Source organism: Sorex fumeus, unplaced genomic scaffold (genome assembly GCF_029834395.1).
Source record: "Sorex fumeus unplaced genomic scaffold, SorFum_2.1 ptg000072l, whole genome shotgun sequence".
Classification (NCBI taxonomy): Eukaryota; Metazoa; Chordata; class Mammalia; order Eulipotyphla; family Soricidae; genus Sorex; species Sorex fumeus.
In genome coordinates this window covers 16,695,959-16,723,333 of record NW_026606129.1, presented here as the reverse complement: position 1 = coordinate 16,723,333, position 27,375 = coordinate 16,695,959, and the positions used below count along the sequence as shown (strand labels likewise).

The following is a 27,375-nucleotide window of genomic DNA, read 5'->3' as shown; positions in this document are numbered from 1 at the left end:
CAAGGTTACTTCATTTTTCCAGTCTGGATAGGCTGCCCACATGCCATGAAATAAGAGACCACCTATGATTGGCATGTCACCCATTGTTCCCATTGGTCACTTCTCCCCCTTATCCTGGCCCTCCTCCCTTCTTGCTAGCTATGGTTATGGCCTCTTCAGAATGGGCTGCAGAGCTATAAGAAAGCTGTGGCTTGTTGACTTGGTTTCTCAAATCATAGTCTACATCTGAAACAGTTTCTATTCATGAGTCCTTCAGAGAGTTCTCCTTTTCTCCTCCATTTCTACCCACACATTGGTCAGAACATCTCTCAACCATGACTTCTTTGGGCAAGGTAAGTAATTCTCACTCCCATATGGTCCTGTCTGACTTCCTCAGTCTCTGGACATCAGATGATGGCTGTAATTTTGTTCTGCAGCAATCTCTTTGCCTCTCCAGGCAGACTGCTTGAACAGAAGAGTAGAGAAGCCCATGCAGCTCATCCCTGCATGCAGCCATATTAACACAGTGGGGAAAATAGCACATCAATAGCAATTGTCTTACTGAATACTGGAAGCTACTTCCCCAGTCCTCCCTCCCCCCAATAGCACAACCATCTTTTCTTTGTGGGAATAGAAACCGGTCATTCCATATTCTATTTGTCAGAATTTCTAAACTTAAGTCATCTCTGAGCTCTCTTCAATCTTCTGCCCCTGACAGGAAGTGAGCCCTCTCCTTCTATATGTGTAAAAGTGGGCACGGACTTCCCAGCACTTCAGCAGCTCTCCCCCAAAATTTGATTCTACACTGTGAGTTCAAAGCTTTCCAAAGATCTTATATGTAGGATTCATGTTTAAAAACCTGCAGTCTATTAAAGACTAGAGACTTGTCTCTTTGCAAATTCTACTTTATCATCTTATACTTTGAAATTCATCTAATGAACTCAGACATATTTTCCACATTAATTTCTTGCTCCTTATGAAGTACTCATTTTTAATTATTAGGCCAAAAATTTGAAACATTAAGTATTTCTATTGAGTGAAATAAAACCATGTGGAAAATCAAAACTCAGAAGTATATGCCCCAAGTATGTACTTTAAAGATAAAGTAAGTTATCTTTAGAGGAAGCAGCTCTCAATGCAGAAATAAATGAAGAAAGTACTCTTTATGAAGATAAATTTGAAGTTACTACTCTAGCAAGAAAGAATGTTGCCCACTGTAGTCAAACTGAGAGTTAAAATCTGATGAGGCTGGAATGAACAGTGATAAAACTACAAAGGCATGTACAAGTATAGCAGAAACTGCCATTTCTTAAACTGCAAGTCCCAAATCAAGGAAACCAGATAGCAGTCTGGTGTGGCTCAAATAAATCAGACTTAGAGCCTGAATATCTTTCTGGTTTGACTTCTTAAAATATGCATAACTTAGGAAAAAGTTCCTGGCCTTCATTGTCTCATTCATAAAGTTAAATCAACTCCAAAAACCTCTCTAATTCTACATTTATTTAATGCATTTCATACACCTAACCCACTGAACACCCTAGCTCAGCTTCACCTACCTTTAACATGCTCAGAAAACAGACTTTTGCCCAGAGTTTGGGCAAAATTGTCTCACACAAAGCCTGTTTTATAGTCAATTGTTGACTGCCTCAGAAACAGATTTGCATTCTGTAGACAGGATGGTAACAAAATGTGACATCTGAAAATGCAGCCAGCATAGGTTTACCTTGAGCCTGTGCCATCCACCCTGGTAGCATATGGGGAACTTTCACTCATAGCCACTGCCTAGAACCAGTCTCATGCCACAGATTGCTATTCTAGGAGAAGAGGAATTATCGAAATCCAAAGTACAGTTTCTAGTGCATACATATCAATTTTGCATAAGTGTAAAGTAAAAAAATATATATAAGTCTAACCATCATAAATTGGGGGCCATCTATAGCATAATCTATGCTTTTCTCTTATTTCATCTTTTATTAATAACTTCCTTTTTATAGGCAAAAAATGATAATAATGCCCAGAGAAGTTCAGAGGTTTGCCAAAAAGTCACTTAGTAGACACATGGTAAACACATGACTAATACTAAACCTTGTGTTTTCCCAATCAAAGAACTTCCCCTCCCAGTTTAAATCCTTCTGTTTACCAGGACTAGTCAGAGGCTCAAAACACCAGCTTGTCATATTCCTTATTTTCACCCTCTAGAACCACTCATGTGGTTCATCTTCTCAATTTCATTGCATTTTATTGTACCTTTATTGTTCCTTTTCAGTTGTTCCCACTCCTACTATTCCAGTTGAACATTTCATTAGTTCTGTTTGGATGTCCAATTTTTGCCTTTTTCCTAGCTTCCTGCCAAAACTATTCTTAACTCTTATAAATTTTGATAAGCTCTTAATTGGAAGGCAGCTGTCCTTGTAGGACTCCCAAGGCATGAGAGTCCACGTGACTTAGAGAACTTGGTCTCTGATTGGAGTTAGAGCCATGGCTGCTGTAACTGGATTTACTCCCCACATTTTATCCCAAGAGTCATGTTTCCACAGAATTGTCAATTTAAATTAGTTAAATAAACACTGGGGTCTTATTTACTAGGTTTTTGCCTTCAGTAATAAATACAAAGAGCTAAAATGCCTTTTAAAAGGGACAATTCCCAAAAACACTTGATATCATTTTGGCATTTCTGCCAAAGTTTACATTTTAAGGAGACTGTTTTCCTGAAAGGCAGTAAATTATCTTGGTCACTTTTTGTTCAGGGGTTAAAACAATGTTTTCTCCAGCTTGAGAACTTGAGTTTCATAACAGAGTCATAACAGAGAATATTCATTCAAGAAGTTCAAAAGAAATTTTGGAAAGACTGTTTTCTGATGCTTCCTTGTGGTTGGTTTCTCTTCTTGGTTTTTGAAAATGAGATTTTCCAATAAAGTAAATAATAAAACCCACCTTTTGGATCTTTCTATAATATTAATTTACCTTAAATATCATGGTGAAAATTGGTGATCAAATAAGGCTTTTATTTTCCCTCTTCCAACTTTTTTTCACTATAAATGAATCAAGTAATTAACTTGTTTTAAGTGTTGAAACTGATATTTTGTTTTTAAAGATCTGAAAGTGTTCAGCTAACCAGTGTCTTGAGAGAGTGTGAGTGATCTTTTGTCCACACAACATATAGCTGAAAAACTATTGATGTAAAAAAAGCAAAGGCCCTCCCGTTGATCATTGATTTGCTCGAGCGGGCCTAGTAACATCTTCATTGGAGACTTTGTTGTTACTGTGTTTGGCATATCGAATACGTCACAGGGAGCTTGCCAGGCTCTGCCATGCGGGCGAGATACTCTCGGTAGCTTGCCGGGCTCTCCAAGAGGGGTGGAGGAATCGAACTGAGGTAGGCCATGTTGGCTGCGTGCAAGGCAAACGCCCTATCACTGTGCTATCGCTCCAGCCCATTACCATTAATTACCATTACCATTAATGGTAATGGTAACTTTTTAAAAAAGCAAAATAAAATTAAATACCCTTTTTTCTTAGTTGATCAAGCAAGCTGTGTATATTGCATTTTTTAGAAAAAAGTTAAAGGTTTTAGCCAACTGGAAAAGTTCTTGAAAGAATAATCTATAATGTCTTGTGACTTTTTCCTTTTATAATTAGTTTCCCTTTAGGGGCTGTAATGATAATAATAATAATAATAATAATAATAATATCTTTTATCTCATTCCTACTTTGGACAAACTGGCAGGCTACGGAATGTAACCTGCCCACACGGCAGAGTCTGGCAAACTCCCCGTGGCATACCCAATATGCCAAATACCAGTAACAATGATGGGTCTCATTCTCCTAAGCCTGAAAGAGCACTTTTAAAAAAATCTCAGGGCTAGGATGAAGGAGACGTTACTGGGGCCTGCTCGAGGCAATCAACGAACAACAGGATGGTCGTGATCGTGATCATAGGATCTGTAGTTTACAATGTCAAATCTCTGGAGCTAAAGAGATAATGGTAGAGTTAAGGCATATTCCTAGTATGCAGCTAAACCCAATTCAATCCTTAACACCACAGAGTCTTACAAGCATCTCTGAGTGCAGCCCTGGAGGCCTCTGAGCACTGTCTGGGTATCTTGGGTAATCCTCAGCATCGTAGGGACTAAGAAGCATCCTCAGGCCCTCACATTGAACCTCTGGCCTAATGGGCAGAAAATTTCCAGGATAGCAGAAAATTCTCTGGTCTCCCAATCAATCACAGCTTGGGAGAACTTTTGTGCTATCAAAAAAAATCAAATCTCTTCTAGTTTCTCTGATGCTTAATTGTTCCTGGAATGAATAAGGATGAAAGTAAAGTCACTTTATTTCATGTTTTGTTTTGTTTTGTTTTGTTTTGCTTCGTTTTGTTTTTCGGAGGGTAGGCACCTGATGTGTTCAGGACTTATTCCAGGCTCTGTGCTCAAAAATCACTCCTGGTGGAAGTATGAGGGATCATATGAAGTTCCCGGGGTCAAACTCAGGTTGGCTTTGTTGCAAGGCAATCACCCTACCCATTGTACTATCATTCTAGCTCCAGTAAAATTACTTTTATTCTGTGCTTCATTGAGTATTTCTTGACCCTGAGTGACTTCATCTTGTTGAGTGGCTGAGATCTGAAGGTGACACCATCTTTGACATGATTGAAAACTGGTTATTGGTGTCCAGTGTCTTCAGCCAAGCTAAAGTTCAAGGATTTGAAGGGTTTTTACTTTTTGCAGAAGATGTTAGAAAACTTGAAAAGGAGTCTGATTGTTTAGAAAGATGAAGCATCAAAATATCCCTTTAGGCCCTAGCTTCTTTAACTCTGTATAGAAATTCAACATAGGGAATCACAAGTGAGTACTGAATCAACTAAAAATAAATTTATTCATGATTTATTATCATCCAAGGTTTGATTTATGTACCTATATTATACACTTATACATCCAGGATCATTGTAAACTTCATCAGTCAGAAAACAATCACAAGTGGTAAAAGTTTAAGAAATTTTACTTTAGACAAGACCTTTGTATTTACTTTTTAGAGTGACTTTCATATTCAAATATTTTATATTTTCCTTATAATTATTATAGTTTAATATTTATTGAATCCCTTATTTAATAAGTAGCATATAATAAATTTCCTATTGCAGACCCTTGAAATTCCCACAAGAGTGGCCAGAGTATAAGTATAGTATAGTTAGAGTGCTTATCTTGCACATGGTAGACCATGGCTTGAGCCCAATATCCCATATGTATCCAGATCACTGCCAGGAGTAATTCTTGACTGCAGAGCTGGGTGTAGCCTCCTCCTCCAAATAGTTAATACCTGAGCATCGCTGGGTGTGGACCAAAAAAATTAAAATAAATTAAAAATGAAAAAGAAAAAATAATTTCCATTAGAAGATTTAGAGATATTCAAATTGTTGAAGGTTTTGTACAGTGGCCACAACAAAATCAGAATTTTATTAGAAAATCATCTAGAAGAGGCTGGAGCAATAGCACAGTGGGTAGGGCATTTGCCTTGCACATGGCCAACCCAGTTCAGTACCCAGCATTCCCTGAGCACTGCCAGGGGTAATTCCTGAAGGCAGAGCCAGGAGTAACCCCTGTGCATCGCCAGGTGTGACCCCCCCAAAAAAAGATCATCTAGATGTCATACCAGCTTTATTTTTATATTAATTACATTTTACACATTAAATGTAAGTTTATTTAAGTGTGTTTAAAATAATTTTATATTTTGTATCAATTAGATTTTATTCCAGGGCCAGAGCAATAGCATAGTGGGTAGGGCATTTGCCTTGCACATGGCCGATCTGGGTTTGATTCCTCTGCCCCTCTCAGAGAACCCAGCAAGCTATTGAGAGTATTCTGCCCACCAGCAAAGCCTGAAAAGCGACCCATGACATATTTGATATGCCAAAAACAGTGACAACAAGTCTCACAATGGAGACATTACTGGTGCCTGCTCGAGAAAATTGTTGAACAACAGGAGGACAGTGCTACAGTGCAGTGCAGATTTAATTCCAACTAGAATCTACATACAGCTTTATACTATGACATGTTATATATATAAAAGATTGAATATTCCATAATTCCTCATGTTCTTCCTTATTTTCCAATTTTACAACTGGACTAGAATAAAAATCCAAGTTCCTAATGCATGCATGACATCCAGATCGATTAAAGGGAAATGATGATCTAATAAATGTCCCTTTTTCTTTGAACTCTAGACTGTTTTGTGGATGTTGTGGTAGGATTTGACATCTCAACCCAGCGGAATGGACAGTCTTTGTTCGAAGGTCAGTCTTGGATGGAAACCTACCTTCCAAATGTCTTACATGCCATCAGCTCTCTTAATGGGGTCAGCTGCGAAGTGGGCACAGAGACTCAGGTTAGCGTGGCTTTTCAAGTGACCCATGCCATGGAAAAATATACACCTAAGTTTGAGATCTACAGTGACACAATAATGAACAGCTTAAAGGATGTAACAGTGAAAGGACCATCTCTCCTCAATGCAAACCTCTTGAGTTCTCTGTGGGATACATTTCAGAATAAATCAGCGGCTCGAGGAAAGGTAACTTGGTTCTATTTTGTTGGTCTGTGTTTGTATTATCTCATTTTTGCTCATTTTTTATTTTTTTTATTACTTTCCTAGGTGGTTCTTTTATTTTCCGATGGATTGGATGAGGACATTGAAAAGCTTGAACAAAAATCTGATGAACTTAGAAAAGAAGGTAGCAGGCATGGGGGGAAAGATTGGGAAAGGAATGTTTATTAAGTTGGGAATCTTAGAACTCAGTTCTATGTTTGAACTTTCCAGGCTCTCAAATAGCCCTGAGTTTGCAAACCTCCCCTCTCTGATATACTCAGCAGAGCAAAGAAGTTCTCAGAACATTTTGGCATCTACTATTTTCTCCATGTTCTGTGTATTTGAAGCATTGTTGAATATAAAGTCTTATCTTTTCCCTCAAATTACTATATTTATTCTTCTGAAATGTCTACAGGAATTGTCAGAAATTGTCCCTATTTGTTCCTATGTTCTGTAATATTGCTGGTGCTTTCACGTCAGTAGGAATGAACATTGTAGTTCCCTTGACCAAAGTTCAAAAGTTGACATATTTTCTTCTGTCCCTCTTAATATTTCCATATACTTTTGGAAGTTTCTCTTGGAAACCCCATATTTCTGAGATCTGTGTGTTCAATGAAAGTGTGGGCTCTCACTGTGTGTGTCTGTGGTCTGGTGCCACTTCCTTCACCCTGAAAAGCCGATGGCAGTGGGTCAATGAAGGACGAATCGAGGGAAAGGCTGGTTGGTGATCAGCTGCAGTTGCCTCACAAACACAAAGTCTTATGCACAACTGAGCTCTATCACTAATCTATATCCTCATCCTCTACGTAGTAGTTGTTTCTTCTACCATATTTTGAAATCTTTTCTTCCTTAACTCATCTATATTACTTATTTATGGGATAGGCTTTAAAGGAGCAGTATTGAGATACTCATTACTAGAGTAAACTAGTTACAAATAGTGGGTATATGCCCACAATCTTGTGATTTCATTTCTTAAATTTTCACTTACTAGAACTTATATGGGGGAAAGGATGTAATGATTTTCTTTTGGAAATAAGCCTACTAGCATGCTCTTTCTTGATCATTTATTTTTATTTGTTGAACTCATCCTTCCTCTTTAACTATCTCAGCCAAACCAAATATTCCTTTCTCCTCCTCATTCTCTTTCATGCAGGTATGATTCTATGCCCACATTTATTTGGTATAAGACAGAGATTGTCGGTCCCCAAACCAGGAAAGTCCTGGACAGCTAGGAGGAGCTGAGGCATTATATTTAGGTGTTTATTCTAGTATTTCACTTCAATCAACCACACAGCTTTCTTCTCCTGGATCTTGAATACATCCTGAAATTATATTCTCTTCATTCTCCTGTCACCTTAATTGTATCACATTAATTTATAGATATAAGAAAATATAAGATATAATATTCATATAGCTAAGAGGCATTCTTTGCTATCAGTTACATCCTGGAATAGTCCTTTATCTGTTCTGGCCCACTGGTTTCCAAGTTTCAGCCAAAGAATTTCCTAACCATTCTTATCAAAATGAGAAAACATATGCCAATAGTCAGTTTTTTTCATGAAGCTATTCTATTTGAGAACTGTTCCTTATTCTATGGTGGTGGTCATTACACATTTTAGTTATTAAAAAGTCCTGTGAATATAGAGACTTGAGTTAAATTGTCTAGGTGACAACCTAAAATTACTACTTCGGTTAGTCATTGAACACCCCAAGGTTTGGTTTACTAGTCTATATAATTAAAATAATAATCTCACATGCCTGTTATGGTTGTATTTGTATTTGCATCTTACATTGCATGTAAAACACTTAACAAACTTACAGACTCTCAGTTACTATTAATAGATGAGAGCAAATCTCGTTGCTGTGGTTACCCCCACTGTGATGATTGGCATGCTTATTACTATCATTTAATGTTCTTACTCTGCAGAATAATTGTAAACCTTCTGTTAGTCTTTCAAAGTTTTCTTTGAAAAGTTCTGGTCTACAAAATCCCAAGCTTATGAACCCTTCCAGATGATTAGGAGCCATTTGTTTCTTATTACTTGGACAAGTATTTCTTGGTGTTTGGGGGATCGTTATAGCTCCAGCTGGATTATCTGTTCACAATGAGGTCATTTGGAGCCACTCTTCTCAAATGTTAATGTGCATACTTGGGTCGCAAAGAGGACCTGGTACTGTGCACTTCTGATATCCCTGACCCTGGATGAGGCCAACATTATGGTTCCAAAGATCTACTTTGAGTGGCAAACATTTGGAACCCTTCTTTTCTTGATATAGAAATTCCTCTGTACTTTAGCCTACTCTGTGAACCATTTTGGCACCTTGCCTCACTTCATATTGTTATAAAATTGAAAGCTCTCATTCTTCCTATCTTCAATTTAATTAGTCTAGGAAAGGTGTGATTGCTTTTGCTCCTGATTATCACCTTGTGACTTGCCAATTTTATGTGTGCTTATTGAAGGAAGTAAACAGGAAAATGAGTGTTCCTCTTTTGGAATTGCTCTCCTAGAATAACAATGTTGAACAGATAATGCAAAAAGTTATGATAATGAACCCCCAGTTCACCTGGAAAATTTTAAACTCTGTTGCATAGGACTGAATGCCCTGCTAACTGTTGCTCTGGATGGAGCTACAGATTCAAGCGACCTAACAGAGCTTCCTTACATTGAATTTGGGAAAGGATTTGAGTACCGAACCCAGCTTACTCTTGGAATGAGGGATCTTGGGAGCCGACTCTCAAAGTACCTGGTAAGTCATTGAGAAAAAAAGCTGGCATCATTACATTTTCTCTCTTCATACAGATTGGATTTGAAAGATGTTTATTTTTGGGTTGAAAGCTATTTCTGAATGAATAACAGCCAATGAAAAAAAGGTAGGTTATCTTGATCTTGAAAGAAACAAAATACTGTAGAGGTGAGTTAAAGAATGTCTAATATATTCTTGTCAAGAATAAAAGGAGAAAGACAACAGAAAAAAATTAAGTGGCATATATAGCCGCCCAAAATTACAACCAATGAACAAGGTTAACTGAAAGGTGAGGCTGCAGTTGAGTTTTGATACCCTTGTAGATTAGAAGGATTTTCTACCACATGGAGCATAATTCTGGTCTTTACTGGTGGAGGGATGGGCACTTGATCATTGTATAACTGAAACCCAAGCACAAAATTTGTAAGCCTATAACTGTACCTCATGGTTTTTCACTAATAAAAAAAGGAAAAAAAAAAAGAAAAAAGATAAAGTGTGTGTTTTCCTATAGTGTGACCTGAAATGAGAGTTCATTACATTTAGAATGAAGCCAGAGGCAGAACAGTCTATTTCAATGCAGAAAAAACTATTGGGGAATAGCAGGCCTTCTTTAATTCAGAATAAACCATCAGAAGATTTTGATTGTCTTGATTTTGGCTGTCTTGTCTAATTGAAAGTTTTGCCTTACATTTCTATCTTCAGAACCTTAGGCTTAGATAAGATATTAGTCAATTTTATTTTTTTGAAAAAATATATGAACACAAACTAGAGTGTTAAACTATTGCCAAGTTATATGCATTCACCTCAAAAAATAATCAGTATTTTATAATTTTCTTGTGACTTATAAAATCTCTGGACAGAATATAAAACACTTTCCTATAATGTGCTAGCCTCTGATATTTTCCATCTATGGAATTTTCAAATAAACTTATGTTTCTACATAGTTTTGTCAGTGTAGCAATTATGTAACAATAATTGCTTACAGAACAGGGAAACTTGTTGATTCTCTGTTTCTGCATGAGAAAGATGATACCTATCCTACAAAATGTATCTTCCCATCAATTACATTTTAAAATCTGTATTGGTGACTCATTAAAAAAAAGGAAGTTATACTTGAAAACAAGCCTATTGGTTTTTAAATACCACATTAATAAAGCATTGTATTAAAAAAGTTTAAAAATTAATCAGTTTTAATGTTAATAGTAAAATAATGCTGTAGAATTTTGGTGATCTTACAAAAAAGTGATAGTGTGAAGTCAGAGAATCCATTTTATTGTCATAATTATTTGGCTTGACATCTTTGAAGCTTTATTAGTTTTTCAAAGAGATTTCAGGAAGAAAAGATGATTTTCTACTGTCAGAGAAAGAACATTATATAATGGGAAATGAGGGGGAATTGCTAAACTGTTTTAGCAGAATTTTTTGCTTTTCATCACTACTAGCATTTTAATGGGAAATTTCTTAATTACAAAGATTGGTGCAACCCCAATAAGGCAAAGCATGGTATAATTGCACACAATTTAAAATAATAATTTAATAATAAATTTCACAGGTTCATTAAAAATAGAAATTAACTATGCAGATTATTCAAGGGAATACAAACGAGTGGCTGAAATTCACATTTTAAAATACATAATCATGGGTTTTTGACAAGTCTTTAAGAGGAATATTCGCTCTGTGCCCTCATCTTCATAAGTACTCTAAAACGCTGAGCATGTAATTAGTGTTTCTAAATCCTATTAGAGACAAGCTATTCTGGAAGTGTTTACTATTGAATTTGGTTCTAAACAATGTGACTTTGAACACTGTCTAAATCCTCTAAATACAAAGTAGGAGAAGAAGAAGAAGATAGCATTCATTTGATTGAGTAAACTGTCTGAAATAGGATTATGTAGGGTAATCAATAACACCAGGGTTGGCCTGGGTGGGAAGGGACTGGGAAGTTCCATTCAAAATTTAGTATGCACAGATAGTGAGCTGTGTCTATGCTGAAACCATTGTGAGAACACTCATCTTTAGGTTGAGTCTGAATTCCTCCCATGGCAGAAAACGAACATCCCAAAAGGAGCACAGAAGTAGGAGAATGTCCCATCCATTCTCTTCAGAGCTCAGTCACATGGGTGACTAGGCTTTTGGTATGGTTGTGGGATCTGAATCACACTGGGTGTGTGCCTACATGATTTGAGAAGCAATGACACCTAATGTAATCCTTTCCTTTTTCCTTCCAAGGTCAATGTTGCTGAAAGGACATGCTGCTGCTTATTCTGCAAATGCATGGGCGAAGATGGCACCATGGGAGATCCTGGCCTACCTGGGAAAAGGGTGATTTTAGCTAACTTAGGGACCATTACACTTGAATGCATAATACCTTATAGACGAGAAATATGTGGTGATTTAACTTCTAGGCAGCATCTCTGAGGTAACTGTGTTGTATTCATTTCAGGAGGCAAATTAATAATCATGTCTAATGTAGACATTCTAAATCAGTCTTTTCAAAAGGAAACAAGAAGGAAGGAAGGAAGGAAGGAAGGAAGGAAGGAAGGAAGGAAGGAAGGAAGGAAGGAAGGGAAAGAAAGAAAGAAAGAAAGAAAGAAAGAAAGAAAGAAAGAAAGAAAGAAAGAAAGAAAGAAAGAGAAAGAAAGAGAGAAAGAGAGAGAGAAAGAGAGGGAAAGGAAGACAAAAATAAAAAAAAACCCTTTCTAGAAAAGTCTCAAGGAGAAATAATGCCAAGATTCCTAATTATTCAGTGTTCTGGCAAGAATGACAAGGATACTGAAAAAAAAAAGCCCAGAGCTGTAGAATACTTTTAAATAGCAGCAGGGTCATTTAAATTAAGTACAAGAATATTGTGCAGAATGCTAAAAATCAAGCTAGAACACATCACCATCATATAATGAAAGATGTTAAGATGTTTCACTCAGCTTTAGTGAGCCAAAATGTCACTCCTGAGATACAAACAAAGTCAGGTCAATTTCAAAAACAGTAACAAACAACATATTTGTGTATTTCCTAACCAATAAACTTTATATAACTGGAATAAGTAAAATAGAATTTGGGACTTTAGAAAATGTGTAAGCATGTACAAATGCTATATGATAATTTCAATACTGCTTAGTTATATATTTGATTTTTGAATAATTTGTAGACAATGCTGTAACTCCCAAATCACCATAGCTAAGTTCCTAGACAAAACTTCTGGACAGATTGTTTACTGAACTTCAACTAAAGCAAGTGATAAAAATGATTTAAAAAATCAGAATTCAGAAAGAAAAGAAAGAAGTGTGTGTGGTCTATTTTCCTATGTAACAAAGATGCTAAAAAGATATTTTTAATGAAAAGAGACTAATTTTAGCCTGTCAGGGCAAATTTAGCTGTGTTCTTTTGCCTGTCTGCAAAATAAAAGCCAGTACTACATATAACAGAGAGGACTGTGGACAGTGTCCTGGTTTACTCTCTCACACACACATACCCTTGAATTATCCATACTTATCTCAATAATTCTTTTTTTTTCTGTAAAAAGCAGGCATAATTGTGGAGAAGGGGAGACTTTGTTTTCAGATTCTTTCTTTCTTTCTTTCTTTCTTTCTTTCTTTCTTTCTATTAGTGAAACACCATGAGGTACAGTTGTAGACTTACAAATGTTTGTGCTTGGGTTTCAGTTATACAATGATCGAGTACCCATCCCTCCGCCAGTACCCATTCTCCAGCACCCCTAATCCCAGTATCCCTCCCACCCCCCATCCCCCCACCTCACCCTGTCTGTTTTCAAATTCTTAATGTTTAAATAAAAAGTAAAACTGTAAAGTTAAGTACATTTGTTGGTCTACCTTTAGTTTTTGCTCTGTGGGGTGCTCATGTCTCCTCCATTTTCTCATTTCCAGGGAATCCCAGGTTTTAAAGGCAGTGAAGGCTATCTGGGCGAGGAAGGCATTGCTGTAAGTTAATGTGGTTTTCAGCTCCCTTTGTTCTCAGTTATTATCAGTATGAAATAATTTGTCTTAAAGGAAGGGAAGGAAATTTAGAATTTAAGGATTCATATACAAAATGATCCTTGCTGAAACTTATGATGCTTTGCTTCTGGAGGTCTAAACATTTTATTAACCTATTATCTTTTCTATGACTATCCATCTAAACATCACAATGCACTCAATGCAGTTACCTTCTATACCTAGGGAGCAAAATCACCTCAATTCCCCCACCCACCACCACCCCTGTCCACTTTGCAAGAAAAACCAGCACACCATATTATCAAGGACCTCATTTTCCCTTGCATCTATCCCTTTCCATCCTTTGTTCTTTACCTTCATCCATTTATTTATTTAACAATCATACAATAAACATCTTAGTGTTTGCCATATTTGTCAAAGATCAACATACAAGTACATTCATCCATTTATTCATTTACTTACCTTTCAAATTAATATGAAGCTTCTTACCATGTGCCAGGCATAGTGGTAGACCCTAGAATAAGAAAAAAGGAAAAGATGGTTCATTAGAGTAGTGGGAAAGCAAATAAGAGGATAATAGTTCTAAATGCTGCACAAAATATTATTCTAAAGGCACATAATAAGGTGTGAGTGTGGCAGACATGATTTGGGAGGTAATAGAGGTCTCAGAAAAAAAGCTGTTAACAAGGATGTAAGTCTTGGGCCAACCTATGAATGATAAACAGAAATTTCTCCATACAGAGTTTGTGGGAAAGAATTTTCTACTATTGGGGAGTGAAGGGAGGGTGGGGAATGCATTTGAGAGGCATGTAACTGGGGTCAGAGAATCGTGAGAATGCAGGATGGAACCGCCCCACATGACTGGAACCCAGGACTGAGTGAAAGAAATACTGAGAGTTTTGAGTATCTTTCAAACAATTTGGAATATATCTGACAGATGGGAGTAAGTGGGTAGTTTTCAGCACTGTTATAAAAATGACAGTAGTGTGGGTTCAGAAAGTAAACATCGAAGATGATGATAAAGCAATGATCATAAGAGGAAGTCTTGTAGTTATTGGCATGAGACACAAGCTTCCTAATCTTGGTGTGTTGATGCATGAGTAGATAGGTGAGGAACAGAGGAAGGACATAATCAGGTCACTACTTGGGAGAGAAATTTAGGACAATATACATGTTTCCAACTTACAAGATTCCATGGACTGGTGGAAACCCCTACACAACAGTTGAAACAAGAGTAAAAAAAATTACTTGAGAAATAAAGATGGACTTGAGGAATAAAGATGGGTTTTGGTTCCAGGAATCTTGCCTTTTGCTGAGATAATGCTCAGACCCTTCTCTAATAACTCACCACCATTTTTCGCTACTTGCTCCTAGAATATTTCCTAAAAACTTGAAAATATGTTTTAGTTGCTAGTTGTCTGTGTCTATTTTATTTAGTTCCCTCCTCATTTAGGACAGCATCCAAATAAAGACCAAAGCAAAAGACTTGGCATCGGAGTCAGTTTAATTGACTTTTAATTCCATTTTAAGTCTTCATAAACTCGAATTCTAAGCTGTCAACAATATGCATTTACTTTCCTTTTCTAATGAAAAAGTTTATGAACTTCCCAAGAGACTGCAGGATAGAAAAAGCTTATCTGGACTTGTGCTATTTCTCAGGGAGAGAGAGGAGCCATTGGACCCATGGGAGAGCAAGGGACCAAGGGATGCTCTGGTACCAAAGGTCCTAAGGTAAGGATCACCGACAACTTTTCAAACTCTTCTCAACACCAATTCCATTCTCCAAAGCTAACAAACTTCTGTCATTTCTGATTTCAGGGACTCCGAGGACTAAATGGACAGGAGGTACAGCATTTATTTATTGTCTGCTATCTATCTACCCATCTTCATCTAGAAATAGTTTTATTTTTAATTATTAACTAATATAATAGCTTCTGTTGAGCTTTCTTTCTGGTACTAGCCATTTCATTATTCATCTTTTATTATTGATATTATCTTTTATCTGCTGAGTTACTATTCCTTTATAATCTTGAGTGTTTTATGGGGCTAGCTTAACAAAGGCATTATATACAGAGCACAAAACTTGAGTTTTTATGCTGAACTTGTCTCCAAAAAAAGAAAAAAAACTGCAGTACTTTCTGTTGTGATCACATCTATCTTTTCAGGGAGAAAATGGGGAGATTGGAATTGATGGATTAAATGGAGAACAGGTAATCACCTCCTCAAGCTCTACAGATCATTCTCAGACCTTTTTCATTAAGAAAAAGAGAAATGGAGCTTCTTTTTTGTTTGCTTTTTAGGGTGACAGTGGTCTTCCTGGAGTAAAAGGAGAAAAGGGTGAAGCAGGATCCCAGGTATGGATTCAGTAAAGGGACAAAATGAAAACTCTACTGGAAGGAAAAGGTGTGATGAAAGGAGCAGAACAACTCCCCAAGTATATTAGACAGCTACTGTGATGAACATGCTCTGTTAGCATCATGTCATATGATAGAAAACATTTATTTGATGTGTGTCTAAGTATTTCTGCTGAGCATGACTCGTTCTTAACTCATGTTTCTGTAAGTTGTCTATGAGCTTTGTTTCATGTTTGTTTCGGTGAACAGAGAGCAAGCTTGGCTATGCTGGCCATCACAAGGTCATGGTTTTTAGGGGAAATACAAGGGAATGAGCAGAAATACACAAGGTCTTATGGTGAAAACTTGGTCTGTATCTGCTGTTGAAATGAAAGAGGAAATCACAAACCACCACATTGAAAGGGAGTACAGCACTACATGACAAAGGGAAGAAATCAAGGGCACGGGTATGATCAATAGTTAATAAACCTTGGATACTGGAATAGTCCTGAGAGTTCCAGATTTGGGGAGAGGAGTGATGGGAAAAGAACAGGTTGACTGGAAACAACACAGGAATATAAGTAAAGAGTCTTGAGTTTGTAGGTGGTACTAAAGGAAGTGACAATATACAATATGACTGTAACTGTCAATTAACCAATAAGGAGATGAAGATTTGAAGGGAAGGAATATCAGACCAGAGGTTACATAGGGATGCAAAGGGGATGAGCATGGACACCTCTTAATAGGAGTGTGTAGTAAATCAACATCATGAACTTAGGCCATATTGTAACCCTATAACCTAAACTAAAGCAGCCACATGCAGGAGTTGTGGTGAGGTGTTGAAAAGCATCTGTGGAGTAGGAAAGCATATAGGAGTGTATGCTCCTTGTTCCCTTTTCATAGAAGATAATGGCTAATTAAAGACAGGCTTCCACAATTTCCTTTGAGTGTGAACATTTGAATCAGAAACCCACTCCAAACACTAAATGGCTTCCCTCAGATCTGTAATATAAATAAACAACGAAACAAGCTGTTAGAATCCAATGGAACTAAGACCTAGACTTTATGATAACTATAGTGGTGATTAGAGGGAAGGGTGGTGGTGGTGATGGTGGAAGGTTGAAAGGAGGGTCTTTTTAGCAGTGGGATGGAATTGAACTTTGGCATAGTCAGTCCTGTACACATAAAGGGGTGTTAAGCTATACACCTGAAATTCTATAACATTGTAAACTAGTAATATCACTGTATCACTGTCGTCCCATTGTTCATCGATTTACTTGAACAGGTGCCAGTAACGTCTCCATTCGTCCCAGCCCTGAGATTTTAACAGCCTCTCCTTACTCGTCTTTCCCAATGCTGCCATATTGGAGGCTCTTTCAGGGTCAGGGGAATAAGACCCATTATTATTACTGTTTTTGGAATATCAAATACACTTCGGGTAGCTTGCCAGGCTCTGCTGTAAGCTAGTAATAAATTGATAAAAAATATCAATCACTAGATGGAGAAAATGCACTTTCCAACTAAGAGAATCTTATTTGGAAAATGACATAATCTCTCTGAATCTCATTGTCTTGTTCAATGAAAGACAAAGAACAATACCTGGTTCCTAACGTCATTATTAAATGTACAAGATGACCAAAGTGTCTGATTTTACAAAGTTTTTCACTGTGACAAATGATGGATAAAACTATTCATATGATTCTTAGAATTTTTTTCTTGTTCCTCTTGGTTTAAAAATAACCTGTTTGAAAATTATTATTCAAGCTAAAGAACTTTGGGTTTATTAAGGTTACTAAAAACTTTTGTCCTTCTGATTTGTGTGAACTTTAGGGAAGTCCAGGAGAGAGAGGAATTTTGGGTGAACGTGGATCCCCCGGCCTTCGAGGAGATCCCGTAAGTGCTAAAACTATAGGATTGATTAAGTAGCATCATTGAGCTTGGTTCTCTCATCAGCATCTCCGACAAGAAGAAGCATCCCACTCTGCTTTATTGCAATATCAATCCCTTTAGCTCATCAGGAGCATTGTTGTAGAATTTTAAAATTAGTTTCTTGTACTGGATCATCTTCGTATATGGAATGAGAATGGAAAGAGAAAATATAGTTTGCTTGTGTGCTTTCTGAGATTATGTTTCCAAATTTGCCTGTATTCGTAAGTGTTACGAAGTAATTTCAGTTCACTATATGCCATTCCTCTGAGGAACCCATAATATAAACAGAATAAAACAAACAAAGCCTTTTCTTTCATATGATAAGGAATATTCTCAATTTTCTCAATTGAGAATATTAACTTCATTTCCTTGAATCTAAGCCAGTTCTAATTTTGTTTTAAAAAGCCAATGGCCCATAGATAGTACAGAGGGCACCTTGCACCTGGTCAACCTGGTTTGGTCCCTGGCATCCTATATGGTTCCCTGAGCCTCTTGGTGTGATTTCTGAGCACAGAACCAGAATTAGCCTCTGAACATCACTGGGTATGGCAAAAAAAAGGCACAAAGACAATTACTTTTACACTAAAACAACCCAGTTGAGTGATCTGATCTACACCAGAAAGGATACAACCCATACCACCAAAGGAACTATGATGTCAAGTTTAATGAAATTTCAATACCATAAAATTATAAATCACCAAACCCACATATAAGTCTCCAAAACCATATGACAAGATTTGGGGAATTGTTTTAATGTTTGTGCTTTTGAAATATTGAGATATAATGAGCTCATGCTCTGCATATATGAGCTCTGAGTTTAAATCCAGGAACCATATGATTTCCTGTGTATGATTCCAGGTATATGTCTCCCTGAAAAATCTGAGATATGGAGCCAGAGTACAGTATGTAGGGTGTTTGCTCTGCATGTGGCTGATCTGGGTTCAGTCCCCAGCACCACTTAGGATTCCCTGATCCATGTAAAAGTGGCCCCTGAACACAGATCCAGGAATAATTCCTGAGAACCACCAGGAATGGTTAAAAACAAAAATAAGAAGCTAAGATTTAATCGGCATATCACATTGTTTAAGTTAAAGATGCACTATGTATTGATTTGATGCATTTATGCATTGTTGCCTGATTACCACCATAGCATAAGCTAATACTTCAATCATCCCACAATTATAATTTTCTGTCATCAGATCACTTAAGATTTAGTCTTTTAGCAACTTTGAAGTATTTCATATAATCATGTTGTCTATAATCACTATGGTATGTATAGTTAGTTGTTCTTTCTGAACTATTAAACACATCAGAAACACAAAATGTAAATGTACAACCTGATGAGTTTGAATTCAACTTATGCTCATCGCCCAGGGAAAGAGACAGAAACTAGCAATAATAGAACTGAAATCTCTTCACATCTATTGCAATAGTCTCCTCCAAACTTCCCCAAAGAAAAACTATTGCAGAACCATAATTGTGCTATCTGTTCTTGAATTTCACAAAGCTGGGATTAATAGGATGGATACATGTTTCTGTTTTCAGCTACCTTTACTCAAGTTTATGCTTGTGATATTTATCTGCGTTGTGGTTGATAACCATAGTCCATTCATTCTCATTGTTATAAAGCACTCAGTTATATAAATAAACAATGACTGATTTATCTCTGGTACCATTGACAGATGTCTGGGATGTTTCAGCTTGTGCTATTATAGTGTTATGATGAACATTCTTGTGCTCATTCTTGTGCTTTTGGAGTACTTTTGTACACATTCCTTTTAGGCATATACTTTTGTAGGAGAAAAATTTTTAATTAAAACTTGCATGACTATATTCTTCTAAACTCTATAAGAAATCCCCCCATCCAAAAAAAGTACAGATTTATACCCCAGCCAGCAGTGTCCCAGAATTCTATATTTATAACACACATATGAAAGGCTACAATTTACAAATATTGACAATACAAAATCTTGAGAAGAATATGGAACAACTGGGAACTTTGTGTCTTTTTATAACATATACTTCAGTACATAATTGGCTAATCAGAGAATTTGTTGCCATTTATTTTGACAAATGCTAATGTTTCTACATACTAGTATTTTTCATTTTTAATATTCTATTTTAAAAAGCATAGGACTTTGCACTTGTAGACAACATTATTTCCTAAGTAATATTTTTTAATAAAAGTCTGGCAACCTGAGAGTTTTCATACTTCCAAACATCATCTATTTAGAAGTTTAAAAAAATTGACAAAAAAAGGATAATTCAGTTCTTCAAATATAAAGACATTTCTGACATCTATATATGATGGATAATTATTCATATGGGTTGTGACTATATAAAATTGTCACTTGCTGTAATCATAGCTCACCTGATTATCTTATAATTGCCCATGTGCTTATATAATTTCTTCATAAAACCCGGGTGCAAATTTGTTTCTATTTCAAAAGAAATAGTTTTTTTTGAATGTTGGGTCCCACCAAGAAGTGCTCAAGGGGACCTTATGATCACTCTGACAAAAAAATAGAACTCTGAGATGGTTAAAAATTCTATCTACTAGATTTTATATGACTTTTTAATGAATAATAATTCATCCCAGGCCCTTAGTATTTCAAATTCAAAACAAATCCCTGTGTTTTTCTATTTCAGGAAAAATTCATGAGAGCAAGATTTATAGAATAAATAGAACACATATCAGTTTTTCTGTAAAAAAAGAATTTAAAGGATTACATGTGAAAAGCATGAATTTCTAAAACTGTGCTTATTCAGGAAAAATTTCTAATCACATCAGTGCTGATTTCGGCTGCTTTCAATTTTCAATTTTGACCTAAATATATATACATCTATAGACATATAAATGTATATTTTTAAATCTAACACCATACTGAAGTGAAATAGAACTAGGTCATTTTTCAAAGCTTCAGAGTTTAGTAAGGCCCATCATTTAGATTTTATTATTATTAGAAACCCATGTTTGGCCACAAATTTCTAGGTAATACTCTTTTGTCCAGTTACATAGAAATTGACTAGACAATATATTTATACTGAAGAAAAACTGGTTCACAAGCAATGTCAGATGTTCTGCTCTAAAGAATGTGGTGGTGCATGTTTTATTAATGTCAACTTTTCAGAAGTTCAGAGTCGGACACAATAAGAGGTTTTTTTTATATCTAGTGGAATAAAATCTGAACCTTACCTTCCTTTTCTTTACTCTTCTTTCTCACCAAATAACAATTTTTTTACGCAGTTATTTGTTTTATTTATTTATTTTTTTTATTAGTGAAAAACCATGAGGTACAGTTATAGGCTTACAAATTTTGTGCTTGGGTTTCAGTTATACAATGATCAAGTGCCCATCCCTCCACCAGTGCCCGTCATCCATCCCCACGGGTCCCAGCATCCCCCCCCGCAACCCTCATCCCCCCCCCCCGTCCCATCCTGCCTCTGTGGCAGGGTATTCCCCCTTGTTCTCTCTCTCTTCTTTTGGGTACTGTGTTTTGCAAGAGAGGCTTTGAGTGGCAATCATGTTTGGTCTATCGACTACTTTTAGCATGCTTCTCCCACCCTGGGAGGGCCCTCACAACACCCTTCATTTGGTACTCTCTTCTCTATCTGAGCTTCCTTTTCACCTAGAGCCTGTGGCTGGCCTTCCATTCATGGAGCAAAATTCCTGGTACTAATCTCAGCCATTCCTGGGTGTTACTCTCCCTTTTTGTTGCTTTATGTTCCCCAGATGAATGCAATCTTTCTGTGTCTATCCCGCTCTTTCTGACTCATTTCGCTTAACATGATACTTTCCATGTAGTACCACTTGTATGTAAATTTCATAACTTCATCTTTTCTAACAGCTACATAGTGCTCCATTGTGTAAATGTACCAAAGTTTCTTTAACCAGTCATCTGTTCTTGGGCACTCAGGTTTTTTCCAGATTCTGGCTATTGTAAAGAGTGCTGCAATGAACAAACAATTGCAGATGTCACTTCAACTATACCTTTTTGCCTCTCTGGGATATATTCCCAGGAGTGCTATAGCCGGGTCAAATGGCAGATCAAATTCTAATTTTTTGAGTGTCGTCCATACTGTTTTCCAAAAGGGTTGGACCAGCCGGCATTCCCACCAGCAGTGAAGGAGGGTCCCTTTCTCGCCACATCCGCGCCAGCACCGGTTGCTTTTGTTCTTGTGGATGTGGGCCAGTCTCTGTGGTGTGAAATGATATCTCATTGTGGTTTTGATCTGCATCTCTCTGATGATTAGTGATGTAGAGCATTTTCTCATGTGCCTTTTTGCCATTCGAATTTCTTCTTTGCGAAAGTTTCTGTTCATTTCCTCACCCCATTTTTTGATGGGGTTGGGTGATTTCTTCTTGTGGAGTTTAACCAGTACCTTGTATATCCTTGATATCAACCCCTTGTCGGATGTGTACTTGGTGAATATCCTTTCCCATTCTGTAGGCTGTCTTTGTATTTTGGTCAATGTTTCTTTTGAGGTGAAGAAGCTTCTTAGTTTAAGATAGTCCCATTTGTCTATCTCTGTTTTCACTTGCTCGGCCAGTGGCGTGACATCTTTGAAGATACCATTAGCTTCAATATCATGGAGAGTTTTGCCGACTTTGTCTTCAATAAACATTATGGATTCTGGTCTGATGTTGAGGTCATAAATCCATTTTGATCTTACTTTTGTGCATGGTGTTAGGCAGAGATCTGAGCCCACTTTTTTGCATGTAGCCGTCCAATTTTGCCAGCACAGTTTATTGAAGAGGCTTTCCCTGCTCCATTTCACTTTTCTTGCCCCCTTATCAAAAATTAGATGATTATATGTTTGGGAGGAAATGTCAGTATATTCAACTCTGTTCCATTGGTCTGCAGCTCTGCTTTTGTTCTAGTACCATGCTGTTTTAATTATTACTGCCTTGTAGTAGAGTTTGAAGTTAGGGAGGTTGATTCCTCCCATTTTCTTTTTCCCAAGAATTGCTTTAGCTATTCGTGGGGGCTTATTGTTCCATATAAATTTCAGGAGTGTTTGCTCCATTTCTTTGAAGAATGTCATGGGTATCCTTATAGGGATTGCATTGAATTTGTACAGTGCTTTGGGAAGTATTGCCATTTTGATGATGTTGATTCTCCCCATCCATGAACAGGGGATATTTTTCCATTTCCTCGTGCCCTCTTTTATTTCCTGAAGTATCGTTTTGTAGTTTTCTTTGTACAGGTCCTTTACTTCCTTAGTTAAGCTGATTCCTAGATACTTGATTTTCTGGGGCACAATTGTGAATGGGATTGTTTTCTTGATGTCACTTGCTTCTCTTTCACTATTTGCGTATAGGAATGCCATGGATTTTTGGGTATTGATTTTATAGCCTGCCACTTTACTATACAAGCCTATTGTTTCTAGGAGTTTCTTGGTAGAGGTTTTAGGGTTCTCTAAGTATCGTACCATGTCATCTGCGAATAGTGAGAGCTTAATTTCTTCTTTCCCTATCTGGATGCCCTTAATATCTTTTTCTTGCCTAATCGCTATTGCAAGTACTTCCAGTACTATATTGAACAGTAGTGGAGAGAGTGGGCATCCTTGTCTCGTCCCTGACCTTAGGGGGAAGGGTCTCAGTTTTTCCCCATTGAGGATGATGTTTGCTGTAGGTTTGTGGTAGATGGCTTTAACTATATTGAGGAAAGTCCCCTCTATCCCCATTTTGGCAAGGGTTTTCATCATGAATGGGTTCTGGATCTTGTCAAAAGCTTTCTCTGTGTCTATTGATATGATCATATGATTTTTATCTTTTCTTTTGTTGATATGATGGATTATGTTGATTGATTTCAGAATGTTGAACCATCCTTGCATCCCTGGGATGAATCCCACTTGGTCATGATGTATGATCTTTTTGATGAGTTGTTGTATTCTATTGGCTAGTATTTTGTTGAGAATCTTCGCATCCGTGTTCATCAGGGATATTGGCCTGTAGTTTTCTTTTCTTGTGGTGTCTTTGTTTCCTTTTGGTATTAGAGAGATATGGGCTTCATAGAAGCTGTTTGGGAGAGTTTCTGTTTTTTCAATTTCCTGGAAAAGCTTGAGAAGAATTGGCAATAAGTCCTCTTTAAATGTTTGGAAAAATTCGCTAGTAAATCCGTCTGGGCCTGGGCTTTTGTTTTTGGGAAGACTTTTGATTACAGTTTCAATTTCCTTGATGTGAATAGGTCTATTCAGGTACTCTATATCTTCTTGATTCAGCTTTGGGAGATGGTAGGAATCCAGGAATTTATCCATTTCTTCCAGGTTCTCATGTTTCGTGGCATAGAGACTTTCAAAGTAGTCTCTGATGATCTCTTGAATTTCTTTAGTTTCTGTTGTGATATCCCCATTCTTATTTCTGATTCGATTTATTAGGGTTCTCTCTCTCTGTTTCTTTGTGAGTGTTGCTAGTGGTTTATCTATCTTATTTATTTTCTCGAAGAACCAGCTCTTGGTTTCATTGATCTTTCGGATTGTTTCTTTGTTTTCCATGTCATTGATTTCTGCTCTAAGTTTTATGATCTCTTTCCTTCTGCCTGATTTAGGCTCTTTCTGTTGATCCTTTTCTAAGGTCTTGAGCTGTGAGGTCAAATTGTTTATGTGCATCGGTTCTATCGACTTAAGATAGGCTTGCAGAGCTATAAATTTTCCCCTTAATACAGCTTTCGCTGCATCCCATAAGTTCTGGTAGTTTGTGTCTTCATTCTCATTTGTTTCCAGGTATCTTTTGATTTCATCCTTGACTTCGTTCCTGACCCACTCATTGTTCAGCATCGAGTTGTTTAATTTCCAGGTGTTTGATTTGGTTCTCCGTGACTGTGTGTAATTCACATCTATCCTCAGTGCATCATGGTCTGAAAAGATGGCTGATACTATTTATATCTTCCTGATTCTGTTGAGGTATGTTTTGTGTCCTAGCACATGGTCTATTTTGGAAAATGTTCCGTGCGCACTGGAGAAGAATGTGTATTCTTTCTTTTTGGGGTGTAAAGCCCTGTATAAGTCCATAAGCCCTTTCTCTTCTATTACTTCTTTCAAAGCCAATAATTCCTTGCTGGGTTTTGTTCGTGTTGATCTATCCAGACGTGATAAGGCGATGTTGAAGTCTCCAAGTACTACTGTGCTGGTAGTGATGTCCTCCTTAAAATCTGTTAGCAGTTGTTTTAAATATTTAGCTGTTCCCTCATTAGGTGCGTATACATTTAAGAGTGTGAATTCTTCCTGTTGTACGTATCCCTTGATGAAGAGATAATAGCCTTCACTGTCCCTTCTAATCTTTTTCAAGGTGAAATTAATGTTGTCGGATACTAGTATGGCCACCCCAGCTTTTTTGAGGGAGTTGTGTGCTTGCAAGATTGTTTTCCATCCTTTGACTTTGAGTCTGTGTTTGCTCTGGCTGTTGAGGTGAGTTTCTTGTAGGCAGCAGAATGTTGGGTTCTGTCTCTGTATCCATTTTGCCACTCTGTGTCTCTTAACTGGTGAATTTAGACCATTGACATTGAGAGAGAGAATGGTTATGGGGTTTTGTGTCATGTTTCTGTGCGGGTGTGTTGTGGTTGTAGGATTTGTCTTTTCTTATAGTAGCCCCTTTAGGCCTTGCTTTAGGTTTGGTTTTGAGTCTATGAAGTTCCTGAGCTGCTGTTTATCTATAAAATAGTGTACTGTTCCTTCGATTTTGAGGGAGAGTTTATCCGGGTAGAGTATTCTTGGGAAAGCATTCATTTCCGTGAGTTTTTTGACTATATCTCGCCACTGCCTTCGGGCTTGTAGGGTTTCCTCTGATAGGTCTGCTGTGAATCTAAGGGATGCTCCTTTGTATGTGATTTCCTTCTTTGCTCTTGCTGCTTGCAGTATTGTGTCTCTATCGGCAGTATCGATCATTCTAAGTATGATATGTCTTGGAGTGTTTTTGTTGGGGTCTCTTTTAGCTGGCACCCTTCGGGCTCCTTGAACCTGAATGGCTGCATTGTGCAGCTCTGGGAAGTTTTCAGCAATGATTTGTTTGACGGTGTTTTTTTCATTGGGATTGTTTCCCTGAGGTTCAGGTAGTCCCATGATTCTAATATTGTTCCTCTTGGAATCATCTGCTAGGACTCTGATTCTCTGTAGAGCCATTTTGAGGTCCCTTGCCACTGTTTGTTGTTGCGTGTTGGCTTGTGGCAGCTGATCTTCCAGCTCACTGATTCTCTCTTCAGCTGTGGTCATTCTATTTTTAAGAGAAGAAACTGAGTTTCTCATTTCATCTATGGAATCTTTTAATCGTGACATTTCTGCCCTCATTTCTTCTCGTAATTTGTCGATTTTTTCTGTGGTGTTACTGGCTGTCTGTCTGACTGTTTCATTGAGTTGATTGAACATCTTGATGACTTCGTACCTGAATTCTACGTCAGAGAGGTCCCTTAGGTGAGCTGTATTGACAGGATGGTCTAGATTGTTTTCGTTGTTCTCCCCTTGTGTTGGAGATTTTCTTTGTTTCTTCATATTGCTGAGTAGGTTGGGTTACTAGATTCCGTGGGGACTAGGTTCCTCAGTGTGGGAAAACAACCTGCGGCCGCGTAAGCGGCCTCCCGCCGGAAATTAAGCCACGCCCACTTTTGAGGCCACGCCCACTTTGAGGAGGCCACGCCTCTACAGAACCCTGGGTTTGGGATGAGATGGGCGCCGCCGTCAGGTCAGGAGTGAAGAGGGCAGGGCAGACGCTCAAAACTGCTTCTCTTCAGGCATCTCGGGGGACACCTGGGGTCCTGCAGGGAAAGATGGAGGTCCCAGGGTCGCAAGCCGGCAGCTGTGCTGACCTGGAATTAAGATGAGATGGGCGCCGCCGTCAGGTCAGGAGTCTCCAAATAACAATTTTTTAACATTTTAATTTAGGTATGTCCTGCCTAGAGCATTTGCAAATATTTAAGCAGAGTGAAATAGAAAATAAGAGAAATTATCTTTGACTTTGACACAGAGTGGAAAGAAATACTTTTCAGTTAAGTTTCAATATTCACAGTCACAAAGAAAATTCTAAGCCCAGCATTTTCATTCCTTTGACCTATGAGCTCTAAATGTGGAAACTACTTTTTAAACTACAATTTAAAAAGCTTACTAAGTATCTGGAATAATGACATGTCTCTGTTGGTGATCTCAAATTGTTTATTGATTCATGGAGATAATCTGGACTGCTATCAGATAAAAAGTCCTATAGCTGGCGCTCAGCGGGGAAGGGTAATTGCCACCCTCTCTCAATTTATTGGACATTGACAGAATTGACTGGCTCAATTGATTGTCCAGATATCATGGTGACACTGTTGTTTGTTGTCGTAACTCTCTAAGATAGAAAGTTTTAGGTTGGTCGCCTAAGGGCAATATCCCACAATGTGTATTTCTTGCTGAAATATTTGTGAAAACATTTGGGAAAGGAGCTTCCAGAATTCTCTGAAAACCAAAAAAAAAATGTCTGGATGAGCTTATGAGGTAGGGGATCAGGAAAACAGACATCTAGGAGGAGGAAAAGGAATTACTGTCAGATTCCACAGTCTTTTGCTCATTGCTTCTGTTACCCTATTGGGGCCTTATGATCACTCTGGCAAAAAAAAAAAAAAAAACTTTGAGATGGTTAAAATTCTATCTACTAGATTTTAGATGGCCTTTTAATGAATAATAATTCATCTCAAATGTAATACAAATTTGAAATATAAATACAAATTTAAGACAAACCTTTCGTTCCTCTGCTCCCAAAGGTGGGGTGATTTAAAGCTCTCAGTCCTCAAGATTTAACTTGCCAGGTCCTAAGAAAGAAAGGGTGAATCAAGAAAGGGGACAATAGTAGCAAAACAGATACCAAAACAGTTTCCAGGTTTGGAGTTGTACGGAAC

At 37.5% G+C, this 27,375-nt stretch overlaps 1 protein-coding gene across 1 annotated transcript in view; it reads left to right on the top strand.

The window, feature by feature from the left end:
- COL6A6 (collagen type VI alpha 6 chain) overlaps positions 1-27,375 on the top strand; it is a 120,909-nt gene that overhangs the window by 16,705 nt on the left and 76,829 nt on the right. Inside the window, exons 8-17 of the mRNA XM_056129320.1 lie at positions 6,197-6,540; positions 6,622-6,700; positions 9,149-9,303; positions 11,530-11,622; positions 13,182-13,235; positions 14,907-14,978; positions 15,066-15,092; positions 15,413-15,457; positions 15,548-15,601; positions 17,411-17,473. Of these exons, the coding sequence (XP_055985295.1) occupies positions 6,197-6,540; positions 6,622-6,700; positions 9,149-9,303; positions 11,530-11,622; positions 13,182-13,235; positions 14,907-14,978; positions 15,066-15,092; positions 15,413-15,457; positions 15,548-15,601; positions 17,411-17,473 (986 nt within the window). The remainder of the gene's footprint in view (positions 1-6,196; positions 6,541-6,621; positions 6,701-9,148; positions 9,304-11,529; positions 11,623-13,181; positions 13,236-14,906; positions 14,979-15,065; positions 15,093-15,412; positions 15,458-15,547; positions 15,602-17,410; positions 17,474-27,375) is intronic.